At 50.5% G+C, this 25,639-nt stretch overlaps 1 protein-coding gene across 2 annotated transcripts; it reads left to right on the top strand.

The window, feature by feature from the left end:
• Window positions 1-3,309: 3,309 nt before the first annotated feature.
• SKIDA1 (SKI/DACH domain containing 1) lies at window positions 3,310-14,256 on the top strand. Of its 2 annotated transcripts, none has more exons than XM_064408403.1 (2): window positions 3,310-7,058; window positions 8,101-14,256. In XM_064408403.1, the coding sequence occupies exon 2, from the start codon at window positions 8,152-8,154 to the stop codon at window positions 10,471-10,473; it is 2,322 nt and encodes a 773-aa protein (XP_064264473.1). In that variant the 5' UTR covers window positions 3,310-7,058; window positions 8,101-8,151; the 3' UTR covers window positions 10,474-14,256. The 2 variants fall into 2 exon arrangements, with proteins under 2 accessions (XP_064264473.1, XP_064264463.1); XM_064408393.1 differs by having other exon boundaries at window positions 7,881-14,254.
• Window positions 14,257-25,639: the final 11,383 nt, after the last annotated feature.

The raw sequence follows: 25,639 nt of genomic DNA on the forward strand, positions 1-25,639 counted from the left end.
GGCCGAGGGAGCTCCCCGCACATCCCGTGCTCAGCGATCCCGCCCCGCAGGTGACAGGATTCCCGGCCGGTCCCGGCGCTGCGGCGCGCGGGGCTCCGCCGGCGCTCCCGTTCAAACGCGGCCGAGCCCGCCTCCGCCCCGCCCCCACCCGGCCGTTACCGCCGCCGCCGCAGGGACACCCCGATCCCGCCCCGGCGCTTCCCGAGGGAGGCGCCGCCGCTCCCGGGTTTTCCCGGAATGCCGGGGGGAACGGAGCGGGGGGAGGGGGAGCAGCGGCGGGAGGCACGAGCGCGGCCGGCGCGGGGGATTGTGGGTAGGAAGGTGGTCGGGGCAGCAAAGGAAGCGGCGGGCGGGGGTGGGGGGGGGGTGAAAGGTCAGCGGCCGAGAGCCCCCGCGCCAATGGCGGGCGGGCCGGGCTGGTCCCGCTCGGCGAGCCGGCGTCGTGCCGCTCCCCGCGGCTGTAAACGCCGAGTGTGTCCGCCCGCCGGTGCCCGCGCGCCGGTCCGTGCGTGTCTGTGTGTCCCGGGCCCTCGCCGCCGCCCCTTGTAACGGTCCGCGCGAGGCCCCGCGCGCGCCGTGTTTGTTCGCCCCCCGCCCCTCCCCCACCGCTCTTCCACGCGATTTATGGGATTTGCCAATAATTCCAGGGGGGTTTTCTCCCTCCACCCCCCCTCCTACCCCGGCTCCTAACCTCCGCTTCCTCTCCCGCCGCCTCGGCAGTCACCGGGGAGCTCCGTCGTCGCCGGCAGCGCGGGGCCGGGCAGAGCCCGCACACAAAGGTCCCGGCCCCGATGCCTCTCCCGCCGGCCGCGGCTCGCGGGGACTGTCCGGTGAGTCCAGAGCCATGAAACCGGCAGCTGCGGCTCGCGGCGGGCTCCGGCGGCGAACGGGGGGTGACTTGAGCCGCCCCGCAACTTTCTCCCCGTGCCCCGCACCCCCGACCCGCCGCCCAAGGTAAAGCTGGAGCGAGCCCCCTCGCCAGCCCCTCACAGTGAGGCTCAAACGGAGGAGGAAAATGGGAAATGTTCACACGGAGAAGTGGTTCCCTTTGTTCTTTCATTGTTTCTACCCGAACTGGCGGATACAAGGGATAAACACTTACCTTCTCTCCTTTTTGCTCCAAAACACACACGTTCCCATCAGCTTTAAAATGCACGGTCCACTTTGGAAGCGACTACAAATGTCGGGAGAGTTTGTATTCCATTCTTTTACACTCTGCTCTTTTTAGTGTAAGATTAAGTTGCCGAGCACGTTGTTGCAAGCCCCCCGCCTTAGTGAATGGTCACGTTTAGGACCCTCCAAGTCCATCCTAATTCTGCCAGTAGAATTGAGGGTATTGGAAGTTTAAACTTTCAAAAGGAAAAGGGCCTGCATCTATCGAGCAGTCCTGAAAATACACTCAGTTCTTCACTCCCACAAAATGGATATAAACACCTCACCCCAGACAACTCAATGAAATATAAATTTTAAAGCTTGAATGTAGAAAAGCTGTTGCCTCGGCTGAGATAAGCTAAAAACAAATTGGCATGAAGAAAATCTACCTCAGTGTATTCCACAGCGGGAATAGTCTCTGTAGTTTAAAACAAGTAAATAAGAGCATCATATAGAAATGCTAAGCGTAAAGTTAAAAGGAAAACAACCTCTGAGAGGAATATGCTACCCGGGGTGGAATGGGGAAAATTGCAATTTTTTAAAGTGTCCCTTTTTTGCAAAAATTACTGTTTTTCTTTTTTCTCCCCATGCAACCAAGGCAGGGGGGAGAGGAACCCATTTTCTGCTCTCTTTGTAGTCCAGTCGGCATTTTGCACCCAGAAACACAGGCAGTTCCTCCCCAAACCTTGCTTTAATCTGATTACGACCAGATTTGCTGATACAATGAATATTTGAAATGATCCTTGTGTCTTAGTGAGTGGGAAGCATTTCCAGGCTCCCGTTTCCAAGGCTCCCTGCTGCAGAGGGAAGAGGAGCGGTGGGGAGACCCCGCTCCCCGAGGCCCCGGTGGGGTGGCAGCCAGGGGTGAGGGGGACAGCCCCCTCCTCCAGTGCCCAAGGGCGCTGGATTCATTTAGCCCAACTCCCTCGGCCGGTGGTTGGAGCAGGATCTTTAAGTGCCTTTTCCCCCTGCATCATCACGCCTTTGCCAATTGAAAAATAAACAAATAACAGCAAAATAAATTTTAAGGAAGAGAGGGGATGCAGGCGACCCAAAGTAATTGTGGGACCGGGAGTGCGTGTTGTCTCACACCCCCTCTCCTCCTCTTCCTCCCCCTCCTGCCCATGTGGCCTTAATGGCAAACTGGAAGGCCGGTTTATTTCATAGGGCCATATTACAACCAACAAGGTAAATAGGGAGTCGTGGGGGAGAGGGAGGGAGGGAGGGGGGAGGGAGCAAAAGGGGCTTTTCTTTGATAGCGTTTAATTGGAATTGAAACATTCTGGGGCTGTAAACATTCTTTATTTATTCAGCACACATAAGCGGGCATTGTTTTATCACCATCATAATTACGGTGTCCTTTAAACTGACTGATAGCAAAGGAGATAAGGGAATGCGCCTGTAGCTCCAGATCAAATCGCTGGCTCGCCCCTCTCCCCGGGTCAGCAGGATCCACACGGTCCTTGGAGATGAGGAGCGCCGGAAGATTGTGGCCTGGCTATCCCTTACGTCATGAAAGTGATTTGTACCACATTGCTAATTTGGTGCAATTCATAACCTCCTGATCTCCTTCGTTTGCAACTGCTTTTCAGTTTGCAGGGTACGATTTTTAAGATGTAGTTTCCCACCATATAAATTAAGAGTGATCACCTATGTGCAAGAGAGGATCTTGTTTCCCAATGTTTGTTGCTTTACCTTTGTCTAATTAAAAATGCAAACTTTTAGGATCCTTTCAGAACAAAGCCTCACCAAATCCCCTTTACGTCCAAGGATTTGCAAATTTATAAAGGCTGCATTGAATTCAGCATGGGTCAAGGGGCAAAAAAAGGGTAGAAGGTCACTGCATTTTGATTATGGGTCAGTAAACAACATGGCATGTAGTATGTGTCCAGAAACTCCTGCTAAAAAGTATTTTAAAACTACCATGGGTATTAAATTCAAGAAATAGTCTTAGCCCATAGTGATTATAAATTGCACGAAATTCTAATGTGCAAGAAACACTCCAGTTCCCGTGAAAAAAATAAAACAAAAACCCCACAAACTTAAAAAGCACTTAGTAGAACACTGCATTGCATCTCTGTTTACAAAAAAAAAAAAAAAAAGATAAAAAAAGGGGAGAAAAAGAAGAAAAAAATTGGAAAAAATGAAAAAAAAAAAAAAACCCAACCCCAAAACTTCTAGGTATAAGAGTGTTAGCCAGATTATGATTTTTTTTTCCCAGACTGATGACTGGTATTTCTTTGTCCTGCACATTTAGGAGATTTTGTTATACATTCTGATACATTGTCTAACTAGAATTTAGGGCAAATTTTAGTTACTGCAGTCACATTTCGCTGATTTCAAAATAGCAGAAGGATCCTATTATACTATTCCTTGACCCTATTATATTTACATTACTGGACTCTTTGTGATAGCCTCTAGCTGCTTTCTGTCTGTGTCCTCCTCAAGCAAAATATGCCCAATAGTAACTAGAAGCAGGGTGTAGTGTTAGAGATCAAGATCTCATGTGAAATATGTATTTCCGCACAGCATCGTGAAAGCAAAAGGTTTATTTAATACTTGTCAGTACCTGAAGACATAGTCCAGCATTAGCAAATAATAATAAATAATAATACTCTAATAATGTGGCAATCCTATTGTGAAAATGCACATGACCCTTAGGTTTTCCTGAAGATTTTCAGAATTCTCCCCATTAGTACAACCGGTGGTGGACATTGCTGTTGCATTTCCCAATGAAACGTTTAAAAGACTGTAAATGGTGTGTGCATTACTACCTCGCAGAAGGAAGAGGTCAGGCTAAATTGCACTGGTATTTAAACATAATCATACTATGAAAATAAATCAAAACATCACGTAAAAGGAGTATTTTAAATGTTACACACGTTCTCTTTCTGGTATGACACAGCTAAGCAGTTCCCTGTGAGCATATATATTTTAACACAAGTTTACAAAAATATAAATATATGATTTTCAACAAATGGGAATAGGTCTACAGCAAAGTATTACGAATATTATTTTGCTCTTTCTTTCCTAATGAGGTTTATCCTTCAGCCGGACAGTTTTAAGACTGAAATACTACTGGCTATAGAGTATAGATTGCAAATTGCACGCTACTCAACGTGAAAAGGAGCACGTTTGATTGATCGCCTCTGTGTGTGTATGCGCCCATACACACAACTCTCTGTAGTTGCATGTGTATGTGTTTGGCAAAACCGGGCATCTCTGGGCGTCCTTATCTTAAGAAATGTGAGACAAACATCCATTCCTTTAATCATGTTCATCTTTGATCACTAGTGAGGGTGACACAGTCCACAAAATTAACAAAGAAATTCCCTTGCTTTTGAGACATAGCTGCATGTACATCTGGGTCTGCACACACATGCACATGGACACATGAACACGCAGGCATACATCCCAGTAAGTAAATTATGGCATAACTTTTCATGTAATTGACACCAGACACCTTTAATTTTTCATTTTCATTCTTTTGACCAGCCTTCACATTAACAATCTAAGCCATAAATGTTGGTGGCTATTGATCGCAATCCCCTGTGTGCGTGCAAATCCATTTTCAAGTCCCCTGCCTTTAATGTGCGTGTGCGTGTGCAAGGGGCCTCTGACGGCTGTTTATCAGGATCTCCCCCAGCCTGCTTCGAGACGACCCCGGATACACAACGTGTGCCGATGGCCAAGGGAAAGCACACGCACACACACACGCACACACACACACACACACACACACACACACACACACACACACAAAAAGAGCCAAACCAAATGATGGAGAAGTAAAGAAACAAAGCTCTCTTGTGTGAGATGGGGAGAAAGATATGCAGCCGAAAGTGTGTGTAAGTATACGGTGGGGATGTGTAGGTTGGGCGCCTGACATTTCCCAAGACTTCTGGTGGGTTTCTCCCTGCCGACATCTGGCGCTGCCTCGACCCCGGTGCTCATGGCCGCACCTTTCGGGAACCCGAGGTTTGCCGAAAAGCCGTCACTACTTTTAAACGTTTGGTAGCTCCAGAATTTAAATTTTTTTTAAAAATTAAAAAAAAATTAAAACCAAATTGTAAAAAGGGACATTTTTTAACCAGTTGCCGAATCCCTCTGCCAGGCTATCACCGGCAGCGCGTGGGTGCGGGTCTGGATGCCCGTGGCTCCCTGTGTGCAAACGCACGCGTGGATTTACACGGGAATCCGACCCAGCTGAACTACCTGACAAATAAAGGACTTTTCAGCCAATCGAGCTTTTGGGTAACGTCTTCTGAGCAGCTTTCTCGGAGTTTACTGTTCCTTTACTGTTGACTCCATAGCCTTAACCTTAAAGCAGGGGGAGGAGAGCAGTAGGGAGGGGGTGGGGGTGTTCGCAGCATATAAGTACATCAGGAGGAATTTTTAAACGACCTTATTGTCTCTAGCTCTAGAAAGACCACGATGATTTCTCTTTAGCGCCAGCAGCTGTTTTCTTTCGAAACTTTGCTTTTTTTGCCTCTCACACGAGCGAGCAGGAGAAAGGCAAGGCTGGGAGATCCAGATGCGAGGAGAGGGAAGGAGAACTCCGCGGATGGTCTGAGCTGTGCCGAGGCATTGTTCACTGCTGCCTCTCGGTTACGTTTAAAGGCTGAAATATCACGAGATCCACTCAATGATCCTTTTCTAATTCGAGGGACAAAATGTAATTTGCTGTAGCTCTGCTTTCTCGGATGGGAATACTATCCCTAGGTTTCAGAGGGAAGAACTAGGCATCGCGGTTCGCACACACATGGATTAAGTTGAACAGCGGCGATTACATCTGCGCTGAGAGCAACAGTAGTCCAGGGCTGACTTTTCAAATCTCAGCCCTCCGAGTTGGAGGCTCCCTTGAATAGACTTCCTCCATTCCCGGATGCACTTCTCCAAATTCCCACTTCTCTCTCGAATTCCTGTGAAATTGGGGGCTTGCCTGCATTTCGCCTTGTCATGCAAAACGGCGTTTTCACAGAGTGATTATGCGCTTTCTTTAGCTGTACCTGACGGGGTAACACGAACTCCACGCACCATATTGCCAACACGCGGAGTGGATATTGACGTTTGCGATTGAAGATTTTTTTTTTTCCTCCGTCGATTTTTTTGCCAAGTCACAGCAGTATGAGATGTCTCATTAATCTCGCGGATGTGTCTAATTCTGGATGTGCAGTGATACATAAAAGTGCTGGTGTTTGTATCCAGCGGAACACTGGATGCACGGCAGAGATTGGTGATTTTTTTTTTTTTCGCAGCGCCTAACGTGCAAACCGCAAGCATCACTTTAACGTGACAAGGGAGAGGCATGCAGCTATCGCAACATTTGCGAAATCCTCCTTCTTGACACTCGAATAATTTAACGTTCCTAAGAAGAGGTTAAACCTTCATGCTGCTTCTTCAAATTGATTTTAAGGGGCTGCTATAAATGGAGCATCAAAAATCTTCGGCAGGGCTACTCCGAGCGGAATATGCAAACTGCGAGCTAGAAGCATCCTAGCCCGATGCAATATCGTACATTGTGTGTTCCAGCACTTTTTTGTTATTACGTAAAGGCTCCTGGAAACACCTTGGATATTTTACATTCTCCTTTCTCTGCTGGAAGCAATCAGCACGCAGGAATCCTGACGTGGGCTCTGGGACTATAGGACATTCCAGCTCGTGATCCAGCACGGTTAATCGTGAAAAGTGTATACATTTCTGGCTTATCTATGCTTTGTTATGGGTCTGACGTGAGCTCACGTCCTCCTCCCCCCTCCTGCAATATTACTGGCAGAATTTCAGTTAAAAGTGTTATAGTATCACGGTGCGGGAAGCCGTGATATTCAGACAGCAAAAATAACCCTAGTACCCGGCTATAAAAAGCTAATTAAGCAGAAGAGGAAAATCAAGAGAAACTCGAAAATGTAAGTACTCCCTCTCGTTAACAACCGAACATTTAACTTTGGAGCCTCAGAAGGGGAAATACCAAGCTGTTCTGCACGTTTTCGCTAAGCTTCATTTTCCACACAATGCAGAATAAAACGCTAGTTTAAAGCGGCTACGTTACCGAAGGATTTTCCATCGCTACGATCAGACTTATGTCCTTTAAATTCACGGCATGCACAAAAGAGCAACGTTTGTCCAAAACAGGCTGAAAATATACGGAACGATAGGGGGAAAAAGCATACAAATCCTTCCTCCGAAGCTAGCGACGAGGAAGTCTGAGAGGGCTGAGTGTGTTTGAGCTCGGATTGTTTAATAGAAAGATTTATATACTAACTGTATTATTTACTTTGGGAGGGGAGGTGGCAGTATAAGGGTATGCTAATTAGTGGGAGATTTTTTGGGGGAAGGGGTGGAATATCAATTTTTATTGCATCACCTGTCAGGAGTGTCCAATCAGCGTTGGCTTTAGGGGAATTAATTGATGAAGGTGTCTCCGGACGAGCTCACTTCACTCTGTCATTTTATTTGTAGCTAAAGCAGCGGCGGGAATAGCAGCTGCATTTCTTTTCTCTTCCTCCCTTCACATTCCATTATCATAGTTTCCAATGGAAAAGCAGGGAATGAAAGGGAACAGGTACTGATCTTCAGCAGCAACTTAGAGAAACACTTTGGCAAACCTGATTTTTAAGATTATATATTGATTGTAGTCTCACGGTATTTTTTAATTTATTTTTTAAAATTTTGTCTAAAGTTTGGCACTTCATTCACCAGGAATAACAGCCTTTGTTATATTTTATTAGCAGGATGCCTTGAGACAAATACAGCATCTGGCTGAGGATTGTGTGTGTGTGGCTTTTTCTTTTTTTTTTCTTTTTTTTTTCATCTCTCTCTCTCTCTGCAAATGCTGGGAATAATTTAATTCACGAAATGGGAGACCTGAAGTCGGGTTTTGAAGAGGTGGATGGCGTGAGGCTCGGCTACCTCATCATTAAAGGAAAGCAAATGTTTGCACTCTCCCAGGTTTTTACAGACCTGCTCAAAAACATCCCGCGAACTACCGTGCACAAGCGAATGGATCATTTAAAAGTAAAAAAACATCACTGCGACTTGGAGGAGTTGAGGAAACTCAAAGCCATCAACTCCATCGCTTTCCACGCCGCCAAATGCACCCTGATCTCCAGAGAGGACGTGGAAGCCCTATACACATCCTGCAAAACCGAACGGGTTCTTAAAACGAAACGGAGGAAACTAAGCCGGGCGCTGTCTGCCACCGATCTCCGGCCGGAGCTCGCTTCCCCCGACCCCTTCTCCAGCTTCTGGAAGGAGAACAAACTTTGGCTGGGTCTGAGCGACTCTCCTCGGCCGCTGCTGCCCGTCCGGAGGAAAGCTCTGCGCCCGGGGGACACAGCCTTGCTACCGGCCGCTCATCTACCTCACATTTTTAGTAAATACACTGGCCACAGCTACCCAGAAATCGCTCGGGCGCCTTGCAAATCCCCCGTAAACTATGAAACGGCGCCGGCGGTGGGCGGCTGCGCGCCCCTGCGCTCCCGCCGCCCGCTCGCCGCCGCGGCGCGGCCCCGGCTCCCGAGCGCCGGTCCCCCGCCCCTGCCCGCCCGCTGCCGCCGCCGCCGCCACGGGGCGGCCGCCGCCGCCGTCACGCTGGGCCCCCCCGGCGGCGCCCGCCGGCCCCTGGCCCTGCCCCGGCCCTGCCGGCCCCGCGGCGCCCCGCGGCTGCCGCTGCCTCTGCCCCGCGGCTTCGGGCCGCCCGCCTTCCCCGAGAGCGGCAGCAGCGACTCGGAGTCCAGCTGCTGCTCGGGCCGCGCCGCCCACGACTCGGACTGCGGCTCCAGCCTCTCCAGCTCCAGCGAGGGCAGCTCGGAGGAGGAGGACGAGGAGGAGGACGAGGACGAGGAGGGCAGCGGCGCCTCGGACTCCAGCGAGGGCAGCTCGGAGGAGGAGGAGGAGGAGGAAGAGGAGGAGGAAGAGGAGGAGGAGGAGGACAGCACCTCGGACTCCGACTCCAGCTCGGTCTCCAGCCAGGTTTCGGTGCAGAGCATCCGCTTCAGGCGCACCAGCTTTTGCAGCCCGCCCGGCGTGGTCCACGCCAACTTCTTGTACCATCTGGCGGCCGCCGCCGCCTCCCGGCCCCCGGCCCCGGCGGAGCCCGGCGGGCTGCCCGCCCTCCGCGGCGCTCCCGGCGGAGTCAAGCCGGAGCTGCCGGAGGAGTGGGGCTGCCCCGGCTGGGCTCCCGCCGCCCCGGCGCTGCGCTGCTCCGGCGGCCTGGGGAGCTGCTTCGCGGAGATAAGAGATGATAGGGTATCCGAACTCACATTCCCACACTCTGAATTTTCCAATAATGCCAAGAGTACTGACCTAACAATTAACTGTGTTGCAAAGGGGGCCTCTTCACCTAGCCCAAAGACAAACAATGCATTTCCACAACAAAGAATACTCAGAGAGGCAAGGAAATGCCTTCAAGCAACTACTACACACCGTGCAGATAACAATACAATAGCTGCTAGGTTCTTAAATAATGATTCTTCATCAGCGGCAGCAAATTCAGAGAAAGATTCCAAAATCCCTCATTGTATTGAATTTGCCACGGATTTGCCCTCTTTACAAACTGATCCTGCGGAGGATGCTGCTTCTCCAGGGGCAGCAGCAGCAGCTGAGCTCCAGTGCACTGATACAGGCAATAAGGCGTTGCCATTCCTGCACAGCATTAAAATCAAAATAGAGGACAGCAGTGCGAACGACGAGTATGAGCCTGATCTTACAACACATAAGCTAAAGTGTGAGTGCAATGATACTAAGGATGAGTTTTACAGTGTGACTGAGAGTAATAACCAGGACGCTTTATTAACAGCCAAGGAAGATTCTGCATGCACTGAGAAAGAAACCACTTCCTTAAACCCACTGACTCAGAGTCAGGTCCTCTCATGCACTTTAGGTACTCCAAAACCTGAGGATGGGGAGTATAAATTTGGAGCAAGGGTGAGAAAAAATTACAGGACACTGGTTTTGGGAAAGCGACCTGTACTGCAGACTCCTCCAGTCAAACCAAATTTGAAATCAGCTCGAAGCCCACGTCCTACAGGTAAAATTGAGACACATGAAGGAACACTGGATGATTTTACAGTTAACAATAGACGCAAAAGGGTAGCCAGCAATGTAGCATCAGCAGTGAAAAGGCCATTTAATTTCATGGCAAATTTTCCCTGTCCACCATCACTAATTATTGGCAATGATGGGGATTTGTTGCCAGCTTATTCCTTAAACACCACTAAGGATTCCCAACCACCTCACAAGGCCCATCCTGTATGGAAATGGCAGCTGGGCGGTTCTGCAATACCTCTTCCACCTAGCCACAAATTCAGGAAATTTAATTAATAAAGTAGTTTGGAAAATATTTTCTTGAACCACCTTTAACTTTCTTACCTTTTTTTTTTTTTAAACTCTGCAGCATGGTTTGTACAAACCCATTAATGCTATACACTATTGGAATCCTGTTTTATCACATTGTGAAGACAGAATCTGGATTACTATTTTATTTACCATTACAACAGTGGGGGGGTTTTCCTTATTTTGGGATCTTGGTGGGGCTTTTTTTTGGTTGTTGTTGGTTTGGGCTTTTTTGTTTGTTTGTTTGTTCTGTTGCATTGTTTTTGTTTTTTGTTTTTGTTTTTGGGGTTTTTTTTATTATGTTACATTCCACAGAGTACTTCAGGCTAAAGACTCAAGTTAAACTCAGTTATTATGGTAGAGCTGGAACACTTTACTGTTTAAATGCTAATAATGCACCAGTACCTCAATTCAACTGCTGCAAATAAATGTCAAAAGGTTGAATAATAAATATTAGAATGAGCCATTAAATTTATGCACTAGATTTTGAAAATGGAAGTCTAACTGTTAATTCAGTTAAACTTTGTTAAGTTACATGGTTGCACAGTAAGGGTTCACTATAATTCAATGTGGCAGCAGTATACTTTTCGGGAGCTTTGTTTTCGGGTGCAGGGGTGTCTTTTTCGAAGGGCAGTTGCACTTTCTCCTTCTTCTCCGGTTTGGAAAAGACTGGGGTCCGCCTGCGACCCCAGTGCTGGGAAAAGCTGCCTCATTTGAAACCAGTAAATAAATGTGGAATTCTATTTTTGGTAAAAGGGTGTCTTTTTACTTGTACAGCCACTCTTTGCAATTGGGAAGCCTTTTTGTTTCACCCAGAGGTCTTAAATAAGGTTACTGCTATCCACTAATGTCATACTTAAGTTGTGGTCTGAACATGCCCCTTACAAACTTGCAAAGCAACTAAAATATTTGCCCGGCCAGCAGTACAATTTATGGTCCAGCCCCTCATGCTGGCTGGAGGAAATAGCAAAGCAGTAAATACAACACAGAAAGTGAAATGAGAGGCCGTAAGTGGAAAGATTACACAAAATGAGAAGACCATGTTATTCATAGCTTTTTGGCAACAAAACTCAGGCGATTCAACCATGTTACACTTCCCGGTTCTATCCTCATCTCTTGAAATTTGCTGTTGTGGGTTTTTTTGCCATGCCATCCTCTCTATGTAGCAGAAACATTTTTACTGCACGTGACAATCAGAGGCAATTATCTATATTTGCACTTAATATCAAAATAGTCAAACAGGCAGACTTCTAGAGTCTAGCCCTTGGTAAGACATGCTGGTATAATATATTGTGATGATGGAAGCAGTAAATCAAAATTATGGAAATTTGCACTGTTGAAAAGCATGCTTTAGCTTTATTTTCAATTAAAAACACTGTTTTAAAAAAATCCTGATTCCAAACACTTTGAATTATTGCAGAGTTATCCGTGGTTTCCTCTCCATTTGTAAGTTCACTGTTTTTATTTGGAGGAAATACGCTTCAAGAGGTTAACTGTTTCACTCCCTCCCCCCCAACCTCTGCAAAAGAAAGGGAAGGAGGAAAAAAAAAAAAAGGCTGGAGGCCGAGGTGGAGGCAGAGCTGAGGACGGGGGAAGGTATCTCTTGTGGGGGGAGGACGGATACAGCAACTCTGAAAACAGCCTGAAAAGTTTGCAGCTTGAGAAAGGCAATAATAATTGAGTTGCTGAATCAGCAGAGTTTAGGATGAATAATTGCTGGTTTCTTTCTTTGGATTAGCATTTTATTTATACTAGATCATTCACAAATTAAATTTTAAGGATTCCACTCATCGATCAATCCCGGGAGAATAATTTATCCCAAATCAAAAAAGGAAAACAAAGCAACAATGTAATGTTTACTGTGTGACTCAAAGTCAACATTTCTGCTGGCAATCCACTGCCTGGGTTTCAGTTTTTTAATTCCTGCCTTTTGTGATGCCCTGTCCCAACCCCTCGTGTCTCCAAATATTCCAAGCAGTCACTAACTGATTTCAGCTCTGTTTACTATATCCACACCGGAGTTTTCCCCTCATTGTAAAAGGCCTAGTCAAAGAATACCTGCAGCCAAATATATTTAGAAAGAGTAAACAATTGCCTTTCAGTGGAGTTACCCTTCCCCCCTGCATGCACACGCACACACACATGCACACACATCACTTTAAGCTGCCAATTGCAAAAGGTGCATTGCATACTTAACCGCTCTGCTGAAATTACGATGCTCATGAAAAATCTGCTTACTGAAGTTGTTCTGAGATGAATGTTTACATTCGTGTGTTTAGAGCTGCACAGATTACAGCCTTATTTCCAGAGAACTGTAAGTACGTACAAAGTGTACTGCTCAGGAAAGCCCCCCCGCTCTGTTAGAAACTGTGTCTCCCTGACAAAGGTCTTCCCTTGACCAAAAAAATAAAAAAATAAAAAGAAAGGAAAAAAAAAAGAAAAAAAAAGAGCCAAAAGACGCAAAAGTGCAATATGCAAACTTGAAACCTAAAATTTCGCCTTGCCAGTTAAACAACATATCACTTTCAAAGTAACTCTGTCCCCTGACCCTGTTTACTTCCAATTAGAGATATGCTGATTTGGCCAGGAATTGTAAATTACAGAGGTGCCTTTTCAGGTTCTGAAATAATCCGGGATGGGGGGCTGGGGGTTGGAGGGGGAGGTATAAGCATAAATTTATACCAAATAGGCTCTGCAGAGTTGAGGACGTGAAATATGGCGCCCAGCCTTGGCAGCGGCCCGGGAGCTCCAGGCACCCCCGGGCATCCCCGGCAGGCTGCTCCGCTGGGCTCCCCTCCATCCAGGCAGCAGCACACGGCAAGGAGTTAAACAGCCAAATAATTTTCACACGTGCACACCTCAGTTTAGTACAAGTCACTAGCAGGGACATTCGTGGTTTTACTACCGCTGGAGAAATTAGCCAGGTACAATAACTCACCAGGAGAAAAAAAAAAAGGGGGGGGGGGAGGGGGATGGTATTCTGTTCAATTCTGGTAGTTTGGTAACTGTTCCTGATGACATTGTAATTATTATTGCGATCAGAGTTCGTTATCATTTCAGACTTAAACATGTAAAATTTTATCATTGAATTACATAAAAAATAACCAAATTTCTCCCATAAAGGTAAGTTCTAATAATGAGGAAACCCCAAGGTTTTCTAAGGGAGAAAGGCTACCATTTTGTTGTGATGTTTACATGAGATAAAACTTACAATGTGTTAGTAATTGCCACCATTTTCCAATTCCTGGTGTACACAAAAATCAACAGAATTTTCTAGAGGAAAAAGCAATTGAGGAAGTGCATGTACTGTAAGGACTATACTCTGTAGGTATTTGCCACAAATAGAGTTCACTGGGAAATTTATTGTGACTATTTCTGCTGCCAGATGGAAGACAAAAGAAAGTTTTGGACTCTGTTTAATTCTCTAGAACATTAAAAAGGGAACACGTGTAATGCCTTCAGCAATGAGGTATATTGCCTTAAAAGATGTAACTTGCCGTTTACAGCAATTTACTTTAAGAAGTGATTGTTCTATAAGCTACCCTTACTTGACTACAGTGGGATAATCTCTTTACTGGTTGTTTATTTAAAAAGCCACTACTAGCAATAATGCAAAATAGTGGTAGCTGTTGTATGAAGTTTGCTGTTTAATCAATTCATATGGTGATTTTTTACATGGTCTCTGATCCCTTTTACTCTAACAGATTTAGTTGCCAATAAATTAAAGTTTCTGCAGAAATGAGAGCAATGTTACCATGTTTGTGTTTGTCACTGTTCACACGTGCGAGTGGTTGAGACAGAAAAGGGTAAAAAAAGTGGCATTTTTGACACACGGCGGTAATCTGGAGGAAAATATTCTACATATGCAGTATGTTAGAGAACATGAAACACGGATAACCTTGTTAATTGTGGTTTTTATGGTTAAGAGGATTGCTGGCAAGAATATGTAATGGTTCATCCTGGGATCTATTTGGTCAGCTTGGAAGCACAAAAGGAGGGCGAGCGCCTGAAAATGAAAAGCCCTGGCTAGCAAAACCAGGAGGGAGGCTTTGGGATCTACCTTCCCGAAGTCACGCTTGCAGACATTACCCATTCCCTCGGTACTTGGCCCTCCAAGCCGCGGTCTAACAACTCCAGTCTGACCAGAAACCTTTCGGGAAGGGACAGCGAGCCGGGTTTAGGCCTTACACGTTGCATTTTTTCACTGCGCTGATATAATTATTTCCCGTGCCCTAGGCCCCTCTCTCTCCCCCTCTCCCTTTCTCTCCTAGGCGGCCTCACAAGCCCCCGCTTTAAAAGGCCCGAGATGTTTTGCATGAGGCGCTCACAATAGGGGTTGAGGGAATTGACAGTTTCAAAAACAAGGCGCCCTGTCCTTTCCAGATGCCGAGGACCCCTCTCCCGCACCATCTCTCGTTTGCTCCTCGCTGCTGGTGGCTTTACCCCTAGCATTGCAAATACACGGCAACAGCTGTGTTTGTAAACAGGGGGGAGTACGGCGGGAGCGCCGCCGGCCCCTCTCCCGCACCGCGCTCCCGCCGCCTGGAAATCACAAGGAAAAAAAAAAAAAGAGAGAGAGAGAAAAAAAATATAAAAAGAGAGGAGGGAGGTCAAAAAAAATGCGGGAGCGTAGCCGGGGCCCCCGAGCGGCGGGGCTGCCCAAGCGCGGCGGGCCCGGGGCATAGCGCTCCTCGGGCCGCCATCTTGCCCAGCGCGGCGGAGCCTCCTCGGCTGCCTGGCCCAGCTCCACGGGCCGGCTCCCTCGCTCCCGGCCAGGGTCCCTGGCCCGGCTTCCCCGCTCCCGGAGCGGCTCCCGCGGGCGGCGGGGGCGGCGCGGCTGTCTCCGGGGGTTCCCTCTCTTCAAAGCGGGGCCGTGGCTCCCACCCCGCTCCCCCTCCGGCTCGTCCGCCGGGGCGTCCATCTTCCCGGGCTCTCCCGCGGCGCGGCCCCGCCGCCTCCCGCCCTGCCCGCTCCGCGCTGGGGGCGAGCCAGGGGGCAAGCCCGTGGTGGTTCCGCGGGGCCCTCGGGGCAGATGCCGGGCTCCGGGCCAGGAAGCGGCCGGGGGAGGCCCGGGGCTCCGGGCTGGGCCGTTCGCCGTCCGCCCCCGCGGAGTCGGCCCGGGAGAGGACGGGGAGCGGGGTCAGCGCAGAAGGTCCACCAGGGCTGTTTGCTCTTGCGTCTAAAATGTAGCCGGGGCTGTAAAGCGTGTGAAATTACGCACCGGTCTCTTAAAGAGTGGCTAATTTATAGTAAATAGCGAGGGCTTTGTAAATGGATTTATTATGTTGTTTCTTGTTAATTGTTGAGAAAATCCCCATTGTTGAGTGTGAATGGCTTTATGGGCTAACCCGGGCCGCGCTGCAATCCCGGGGCAGTAAATGGCCGCTCCGCTAATGTGGCCCGTAGCGAGAAGCCGGACCAGCCGCGGTGACCTTTGGGCGGTGGGGCCGGACATGGACGTCCCGCAGGCAGACCCCGCTGCAGCCTCGTCCCTCGGCGAGGGACGCGCCGAGAGCCGGCCCGGAGCGAGCCCTTCTCCCTGCCCGGCAGCCCGGGCAGCAGCGGCCGGCCGGACCCTGCCTGAGCACGGCCGAGGCCGCTGGCCCCGCCGCGGCAGCGCACACGTGCAGGAGCCGCTGCCGCCCTTTGTTCGCGGCCGCGCTGCCCCGGTGCCCCTGCCCCGCAGCGCCCCGGCCCGCAGGCCGGGTGTCCCTGCCCGCCGGCCGGGTGTCCCTGCCCGCAGGCCGGGTGTCCCTGCCCGCCGAACGGCACGTCCGCATGGCGAGGGGGGCTCCGAGGCGGCCCTCGGCCTCCCACGCCGCCGTTCCCCTTAGACAAATAAACAGGAGCCAGCACCTCCTGTCCCTTCTCCCTCGCTCCGGAGGGGCGGGGGAGGGGATGGCAATCGGGGTATCGCAATGAACTTCCCCAAACTCCACGCCGTGGCCCCCCTTCCCGGCCGCGGGTAGACGCACGCCGATGCTCTCGGCGGTCAGAAGGAGCGGGACGCGGGGACTCCCGGCCGCTGGCACCCAAACCCTTCCCGCGTGCACGTGTCTGCGTATTGTAACATACAAATCACGATGAAATGTAAATTCTACTCTAGAAACTTATATTGGGCTATTCCCTTTCCTGAAATCTCTCCCCCTCTGATTTCGCTATTAGGAGAAATCCCCCTGGGTTTAGAGCACTTGTTCCACGGATTTCTGTACAGCCCACATCTGTTGCCTTCCCCTCTGCGGCTCGGGGCTCTGCCCCTGCTGCAGGCAGAGGAAGGAGCGGGTCTCCCGGCGGGCCGAGCCGCGGAGGGGCCTGCGCAGCCCGGCTCTGCCCCTCAGAGCTCAGCGATTTTCTAAACTGCCTTTCAGGATCGGGATTGAATTGCAATCGTGTCAGATGCGCGGCTCCCTCTTCCCTGAGACTTGTGCTCGCAGCGCTTTTCCAGGCTGATTAGTAGTGTCGGAGCTGCTAGATAGGGCTGTACAGTCCATTTCCCTCAAAACAGGATGTTTCCATCAACCTGCGTTTGGTTTTCCCCGAAGAGCAGCGGAGAGTTTAGCTGGGAAACACGTCCCGGCTAAGACCTCGTCTTCAGCTGCCACTCGGGTCACTTCACATCTCTGTATTATATTTCATCTTGTCATTCCCCTTTCTCTACCTTCCTGGGGAAAAAATAAATAAACTAACAAACAAACAGCCTTGGAAAAGCAGCTGGCGATGCTGAAGCGCGGGGACACCGCAGCGGCAGCGCCCGGCGGAGCGGCAGGGCCGACACCAGCCCCTCTCCGGGGCCGAGGCACGGCTCTGTCCCGGACACACCTTCCCCGACCTCCCGGTTGTTTGTTGTAGATTGATGTTGCTCCAGGAGCAAAAAACCCTGCTCTCCTGGAGCACCTCTCGCCTGGCTGCCCCGGGAGCAACGCTTTTGCTGGGATTTCTAGGGTCTTTGTGCATTTGTGGAGATGCGTGTGAATGGGGCTGCGAGTGTTAAAGCTGCCACATAACCTGTGTGAACATATGTTTTATATTTACCCGCGATGCTTTTGTCTTCCCGAGATTCAAGGGTAAACTGTCCGGGATAATCACAAACGTAGAATTATTATCTAGTAAAGTGCATGGGGGAAAAAATATTATTCAATTTAAAAAAAAATTAAAAACCCACCCACACCTAACAACAACAACAAAAAAAAAAGGGGGTTGTTCTCTTTTGGAAAAGCTCATTTCCATTTTCGTGGACGTGACGTTTTGGTAAGGGTAAATAGCAATAACGTGCTATTCCTTGTACAGTTTTCCAGACCGTTTGAAAAACTTTACTGTGTCTGTTGGGGATGTTTGAAGTAGCACATTATAACCAGAAGAAGGATTTTAGGTTGTTTCTCGCTATGACACAATTGTCCTCGTCAAAATCTGGCAAAGTTCGCCTGAGGGAAAAAGATGTTCATGCTAAATGATGTAGTAGAAGAAAAGAGTGAACTGCGTTTAATACGCCATATAAAATAATGTCAGATCTCCCCGGCTGTGATCTCTCAGTCTCTCTCACATTTTAAAGTAAGTTTGTAAATGGTTACCTGGGGTTTACAAATTTTTGCTAATAAAATCTCATTAATTCCATTATGATTTCTATATCCTTTTCCCGTAAAGGGCCCTGTAAAGCATAGCCATTCTGCACAAGCCCTGCCATTCATCACGTCCGTGAACATTCGTATTTCCCTATCTAGCTGCGTAGAGGCCGATAAATAGAAAGGCTCTCCAGATAATCGCTGATATCTCTTGCCCTCCACGCAGAGTACTTGGCGGTGTTTGTTCCGTCCCGGAAACCCGGGCTTCTGAAACAGGCTTGAAAGTAGGTGAACTTCTTAAAACACACATGAAAGTTGGGAATCTTTATATACGTGTTTGCATTGCTCGTGGGGCAAAGAGGAGTATACCCGGCAGCAATTCCTCATCAGCGGACTTAAAAGAGCCTCCTGCCTTTCCCGAGGCCTTTCTGCCTCCCTCTCTCCCTCCCCTCTGTAAACACCCGCGCACAGATGCGGCGAGGCTTCCCGGGAATGCTGCAGCCCGGAGCCCTGCTCCTCTGCCAGCTCCTGCCGTGCTGCTGCATTTGTTCCTCCCGTTTTCCGCAGGAGACGGATGACATCGGGTTTAGGAAAAAGCTCCAGAGGGTAACTGAGAGTTCAGCGGCTCCCAGCCCCAACGCCGGCACAAAAATACAGGATGACTTTGCTGCGGCTTCGTGCGAGCTGCTCCGTCTTCACAAAACCTGCGAGCCGGAGCCGCCCTCCACGCAGGATTTACTGCTTGTGTTTGGTTTATCAACGCCGATGGCGTCTGATCATTAAGAAAGACGAACTGCATAAACATCTGATAGTTTGTATTAGAGTCATGCACAGTGACAATTGCACAGAACTGGTTTTAATTTTATTCTAAAGTGTTTACACATCGACATATGGTGAATTTGCCTTCGCTCAGAAAGTTAGGAATCGATAGCTCTAATAGCTTTGCATAGGTATGATAGCGATTAACATTTTTGCTTCCACCAGCCCCAGGTTTCTGAAGAGGAACGCTTGCGTGCTGAAAGAAAAGCAGTTTTCCAGTGAGACTAACTGGCTCTGTCCGCTAAGGTGCTCAGGATTTTCTCGCAGGCATCACCAAATTCATCAGGACTCTCTCTGTCTCCCCTCACGGACATGGAGAAGCAGCAGCTCCCTTGCTCCGTGTTTATCTTTATTTTGCAACCACTTTGCTCGCCAATACCTGCAAAGCTCAGCCTGAAAAAACAACTCGCTGATTCCCGGCGAGGAGAGCTGGTCCATGATAAAAGGCTGGAGCCTAGCTCCCCCGAACTCCGGCTGCGATGACAGCGTTTTCTAGGAGCCTCTCTCCTTCCCAGGGAAGCGGGAAAAGCAAAGTTCCCGAGCCCGGTCCCTATTCCACACTTTCTATCAAGGTGCTACAGATCCTTTGGCAAACTCCCTGGTTTTCCCAAGAGCAGTCCAACGACATCCAGTCATAGCAAATTGGGGTGGCAGAAGTTTGGTTGTGCCAGGACATATGCTATAAATGAGGATGTAGTCTCAAAGAGATCATTAAACTATGTATTTATGTGAACTGAAAAAAAAAGAAAACTCATACGCGAGAGTCATTGACATTTACAAACGCTGCTAATGGAACAATTTTTCCAAACGTCGAAGGACTATTATTTTTACTTTTCAGGTGTTGCTTTACAAAGATCATGAAATCACGTAGAAACTCTAAGCCTAACCCAATCCACAGATGTCTATGCACGTCTCTAAGTCAAACAGGTCAAATATTTTTTAAAGACGCATTTACCAAGAGAAAAAAAAAAAAAAAGGCATCTAAGCTGGAAACCTGTGGGGGCATAACAAAAGGAAAGAGGCCACAAAGAAATATCCCACAGTGGATTACAAGGTTATGGGACAGGTCACTACAGGAAAGTTAAACAAAAAATGAAGGGTACATTACATAAACCTCACATAATTAAAAAATAGTTAGTTCCAATGTTGTAGTTTTACCTTCAGATATTTGTTGAGTTTGTTGTTCAAGTGCCTGTGAATTTATTGGGAGATTATTCTGTTAATATACCTTTATTTACTCGGCGTTTGCTTTTCCACATAATTAGAAAACTGACCGCAGCCTTTAATGACTGTGTATTTAATGAAGACCACGATTATTTTACACCGCAGACAGATGTACAGAATGTGCTGTTATAGGAGGGGACGTAGTCAGACAAGAAATAAACCCAGCCTTACAGAGAGAGAGGACTCTAAGACAGTAATATATTAAATATTGCAGCGATCGATTTCAATACCCTGAGTGGACACGGAAATAAAAATTCACCCCCAAGATGAAATGATTAGGAATTCTTTGTTGTGCGGGAAGGGAAAAAAAAAAAGAAACCAGCGATTTTTTTCCCCCCAGATCCTTTTTGTTCAGGTTAGAAGAGGGCCGGGCAAGCATCTTTCAAGCTCTTAGGTCGCGGTTTGGGATATAACCCTAGAGGTTAGCCGCATCTCAGTGGCGTTTCTCCATGGTAAAAAGATGGGTCTTTGTCCGAAGAGAGACGGATTAAATATCAAGCCCGGCTCCGGTGCGCGGGACAGGAGCGGCCCCCGGCAGCGCTGCCACCGGCGGCAGGGCCGCGCACCGGGGCACGGCGAGGGGATTCCTGCAGCCGGGAGCCCGGGACGGGCACGGTGGGGCGGGCGGCGGGAGGGCAGCGGGTCCGGGCGGCCCCGCCGCAGCCCCTCTGTGGCCAGGCCAATTCCGGCGGCACACAAAGCTGCGCCCCAGCCACCGTCCGCTCCCAGCGCTGCCCGCTCCTGCCTTTCTTTCCTGCATACCTTCCCCCTCCCCTCCCCAGCCACGGCCCTTCTCGGCTTTAATTAATAATTAAAAGGCGGAATGAAAATTAAAGAGGGGGCAAAGGAGGAGCGAGAGCCCGCGGGAGCCCGCCTGAGCACTGGATTTGGGAGAGAAGGTGGCCGGGCGTCATGCGGGGTGCAGGGCGGGGGTCCTCCCACACCCTCCGGGCCGCCTCCTTCCCCTGCTCCAGCGGGATGCCGGCCGGGGTGGCCGCCCGGCACAGGCTGCTGGAAGTAGCTGGGTCTGAGGCTTGGCCGGGCAGTGGCCGCGGGCTCGGGTTGGCTCCGCTGCCGTTCGGCTGCAGGGAACAGGAATTACATCCCAGAAAATGCGAACCTGTTGACTGCCACGTCCCGAGTGAAAGGGCCGGTAGTCTTTTACATTTCCAAACCTATGAAGTTGGGACGCCATCGCTGGGCCCCTGGATTCACCTGTCACTGCAATCACTGCCCCGGAGCACTGACAAATATTCACAATAAAAGAGTGAAAGGGTCTCTTAAGGTTCACTGATTTGTGTGTAGAACTTTGGAAAACTGCAAACAAGCGAGAAAAATTGTCCATTCTTGTGAAGGGAAATACAAGTTTGCACTTAACCGTTCAGCGACAAAACCCAAGGACTGGCCAAAGAGCCGGTGACATACACTGTAATCTCCATAACAATTTCATTTCCTCTCTTCCCTCTCTCTCTCTTTACTGGTTAGTAAAGGGGAAAATCTAAGGGTTTAATCCCGAGGAAGGCTTTCCATTTATTCCCACTACAGGGAGAAGGGGATATTGAGAAAAACCAACAGATCCCGAACAAAATGGAGAGGGAAGTCCTCAGGCTCCGCGCTGGGAGAGGCGGGTTGGGAGCATCCAGCCAGAGGACACATGCGAGTCAGAGTGAAATAGAAACTGGAGCTATTAAATTTCCTTTTAAGTGTGCCTTTGGATTAGTTGTACACGGAATCTAATAATTAAGGCCCTTCTCTTTAGAGAAAACCTTTTCGGTTTCGTATTCCAGTGTCGGGCGTGATTGCTGCGTGCTCGAGAGAAAAAACATAAAGGACCAGTTTTTCCTTTCAGCGCAAAAAAGTTGCTGCCACATAAGTGGTTTTTACTAAAGACGACATTAAATTGTAGGGTATTAGCAGTTATCACCGAGGGATCTGTTTTGTGCCGTTTCAGGCCTCAGAATCTGCTGTTCCCGTCTTGCTGGGACCGGGGAAAAGCGCTTCCCGATTAAATTCTGCATTAATAGAACTTGGCAACCGGCAACAAAAACCTTGCTTAAGTGAAATGAAGAGACAAAAGGCACTTTAAATGCTGAGGTTGGGGGCTGGGGAGCTTATGCCACTAATTTTAAATGAAGACGACGTTCACGCCTTGCGGCCAGCGGCGAGCCCGTGCTCGGGCTGGGTGAGGGATAGCACTAATTCTCCTCCGTGGGCTCGCTGCGAGGCTCCGGGCAGGTCTCGCCGCCCTCCGCGTCCTCCCTCGCCTCCCGAGGACACACGGTTGGGATCGGGAACTGGGAGATCCGCAAAAGCAACGCCGTCGGCTCCTCTCGTAGGAGGGAGCCCAGCTCTGCCGGCGCGGGGCAGCGCCGGGGGCTGGCGGGAGGTGGCTGGGGGATGTCCCCACGCACTGCGGCAGCGTCCGAAACGGGGCATTTCCACGCCCTGCTCCGGGGAAGGTTCTTTCACCCTCATTTGAGAGAGGATGGCGTTTCCCACGGGCCCCTTGCCGATGTCCGTGAGCTCTGTGCCGCGGTGCCCTGGGCTGGGGGCAGCTCCCACGCGTGTCCGGCGCGGCGGGACGCCCGGCCCCGCGGCGGGGACTGCGCGGAGCGCGGAGCGGGGCCGCAGCCCGTGCCGGGGCCGGCTCTGGGCGCGGAAATAGAAATGTAACATCTCCTCAGACAAATTAATTTTTGACGGATTTATGGCACGGTTTGCTTTCAGGATATTCATTGGCTCCTCCGAGCTGTAATAAAGTCCAGGGTGCAGAAGTATAAACACGCACCGTCTGCTCGGCGGAAACCCTCCAGCAGTATCTGCCAGCCAAAGATCAAGACACTTTGTGCATTTTCCACAGATAATGCCCATATTCCGAATGAGTGATCAGAGAACTCCGGTATTGTTAAGTAAAATGAGAGGAAGGCGAGTGACGTAGGAGTCGAACAATGGCATTTCTGAATCAGTTTGGTTGATTGACATTTGGGGGCTTCATGACCCGAGGGAATAGGACTCATTACCGTGAATACACCAAAACATCAACCGAGATTAGAACTCTGGATCTTTTAAAAATCCCATTTCATTCTAAATTATAGTGGGAAAATACCAATTCTAAGAAAAAAAAAAAAGCAAGACAGAGGGAAGAAATTACTCCTTTATGCCCCTTTAATTGCTGAAAGCCCCCAAATAGAGTAAGATATAGCGTAAAGATTTTAGGTAGCATTTAAGAAGAGAAAATTATCTTTACAGACTAAAAGTCTGGCCGCTGACAGAACACCGATTACGAGAAAATAGGTATTTTTAGGACCTGCAGATCTTGTGCCGAGCCAGGGTGGGAATGAGTGCACGGTGCAGGAATAACTTAATAAGAAGGATATTTGACAGATTGGTATGAATAACTAATTAGATATTATTCCATTTTCCTTTGCTACGCGTTTTATATTTCAAATTCTCAGGAAAAGTATCGTAAGGCTGAGAGAAAAAAAAGGGGCAAGTAAAAGGGTAAGCAAAAATGTGTTCGAATCAGCCTGGAGAGTCAGGAGAGGGGTCTGGATATGGGGATTCAGGACATGGGACTTTGTTCGGAAGGAAGACCGACTGTTTCTGAGCGAAGGCTCACAAAACTGGGAGAAAAAGGAAAAGTAGGCAGGATATGTGGCAGAGTAGGCAAAGTCTCTGAGAGCCGGTGACCGACCTTTCCCGGCGGAGCAGCCTCAGCACGAGTCGGTGGCCATCACAATTTGACCATCTTCAAACCCATCTCCGTGTCCTGACACCGAAAACACAGTCCCCGGGTCCTGCACAGGGCCAGCGTGCCTCAGAGCTGTCTTGGCTCCTTCCTATCTTTGGGAAAATAAATGCTCACGGGGTTGCGATGCAGGATGAGACAGTTAACCAGTGCCACTCTCAATGTGGCTGCAAGGCGAGGCTACCCTCTTATCAAATTTTCTATCAGTTATCAAAGTTGTGGATTGTCGAGGAGGTATTGCTTTGCACGACAGGACGGATTTATTTATTTATTCGCTGACCACAAATACAAATAATTAGGACCGTGGCAATCCCGCCAAATGAATGCAGTGCTTTCAGGTTAAAACACAGACGCACAAGCAAACCCAATGATTATCTAAATGTTCAATTATATATTTGCTAATACAGACAGTGATTCGCAGCCTGCGCACATCCAGATATCTTCTTTATACGGAGACATCTTGGCTTTAATTAATGACTGCTTTATTGTCACTATTCTTGGAAAAAAATAGGTGTCACGTCACATTAAAATTAGGATTATTTTAATTTATTTAGGCTCCTAGGCAAAAATAATTCTAATTGTATTTCGAATTACGAGGGAGAGGCGATTGAACTGGTCGGGGGGTCCGAACAAAGACGCCGAGCCGGGGCTGGGGGAGCCTCCCCGCTTCTCCCGAGTCCTGCCCGGGTGCGCCCCGCAGGGAGGAGCCGGACCGAGCCCCGGGAGGCCCCGCGGAGCCGAAACCCGGGCCCGGCCGAGCCCCGTGTGGCGGCAGATCGGCCGGGAGAAGGGAAACCCGGGGCGCTCCCGTCCGCCCGCGCATCCCCGGGCACGGCGGGGACGGAGCGGGGCCGCGGCGGGCACACCGTGCTCGGCTGGGAGACCGCGGCGGTCCCGGCCCCGCACCTGCGCGGGAGCCCCGCGGGAGCGTCCCCGGCCGCAGGGGGAACAAAGGCAGCGGCGGGGGCGGCCGGGGGTGCCGGGCCGGGGGCCGCGGGGCCGGGCTGGGTCGGGTTGAGCTGGGCCGGGCCGTGCCGGGCCGGGCCGTGCCGGGCCGGGCCGTGCCGTGCCGGGCCGGGCCGTGCCGGGCCGTGCCGTGCCGTGCCGGGCCGGGCCGTGCCAGGCTGGGCCGTGCCGTGCCGGGCTGGGCCGTGCCGTGCCGTGCCGTGCCGTGCCGTGCCGTGCCGGGCCGTGCCAGGCTGGGCCGTGCCGTGCCGTGCCGTGCCGGGCTGGGCCGCCCCGCCGAGCCCGGGCCGCGGCCCCGCCAAACGCGGGCCGGCAGCGCCCCCTGCAGGGCCCGGGCGGCGCGGCGGCGCTCGGCGGCGGCCCCGCCCCTTAAAGGGGCAGGAGCTCTTAAGGTGGAACGGCGGCGGCCCCTCCGCGCCCGGAGCCCCGGCCCGCCCGACGGGACCACCCCGGGCCCCGTCCGGAAACAGCCCCGGTGCTGCCGCCGTGTCAGCCCCTGGCCCCCGTTCCCGTAAAGGCACCGCTGTGTTGGCGGTGTCAGTGCGGTGCTCCCGAGGCCGTGATTTTCCGCGCGAGACGCGGCCCGTACCGCGCTGAGTGGGTTTGCCGGGGCAGCGGTGCCGGGGCATCCTCGAAGGAGGTACGGGTGGATCTACCCGGGCCGAACCGGCCTCCCCGACGGCCGCGGCGCTGCTCACGGCCCGACCCTCTCCCGGTCGCCGCGGCCCCGGCGCTTCGGCCGGAATGCTGGCGGGGAGCACCCCGCTCCTCCCGGGATACTGACGGGCTTCGCTGCCCACGCATCATCCCACGGGACCGCCGGCTGCACTGGGTTCCC

Source organism: Passer domesticus, chromosome 1, assembly GCF_036417665.1.
Source record: "Passer domesticus isolate bPasDom1 chromosome 1, bPasDom1.hap1, whole genome shotgun sequence".
Taxonomy (NCBI): domain Eukaryota; kingdom Metazoa; phylum Chordata; class Aves; order Passeriformes; family Passeridae; genus Passer; species Passer domesticus.

Bases quoted from the DNA above. Each gene is read 5' to 3' on its own strand.
- SKIDA1 (XM_064408393.1), top strand. From the start codon at position 8,008: ATGGGAGACCTGAAGTCGGGTTTTGAAGAGGTGGATGGCGTGAGGCTC.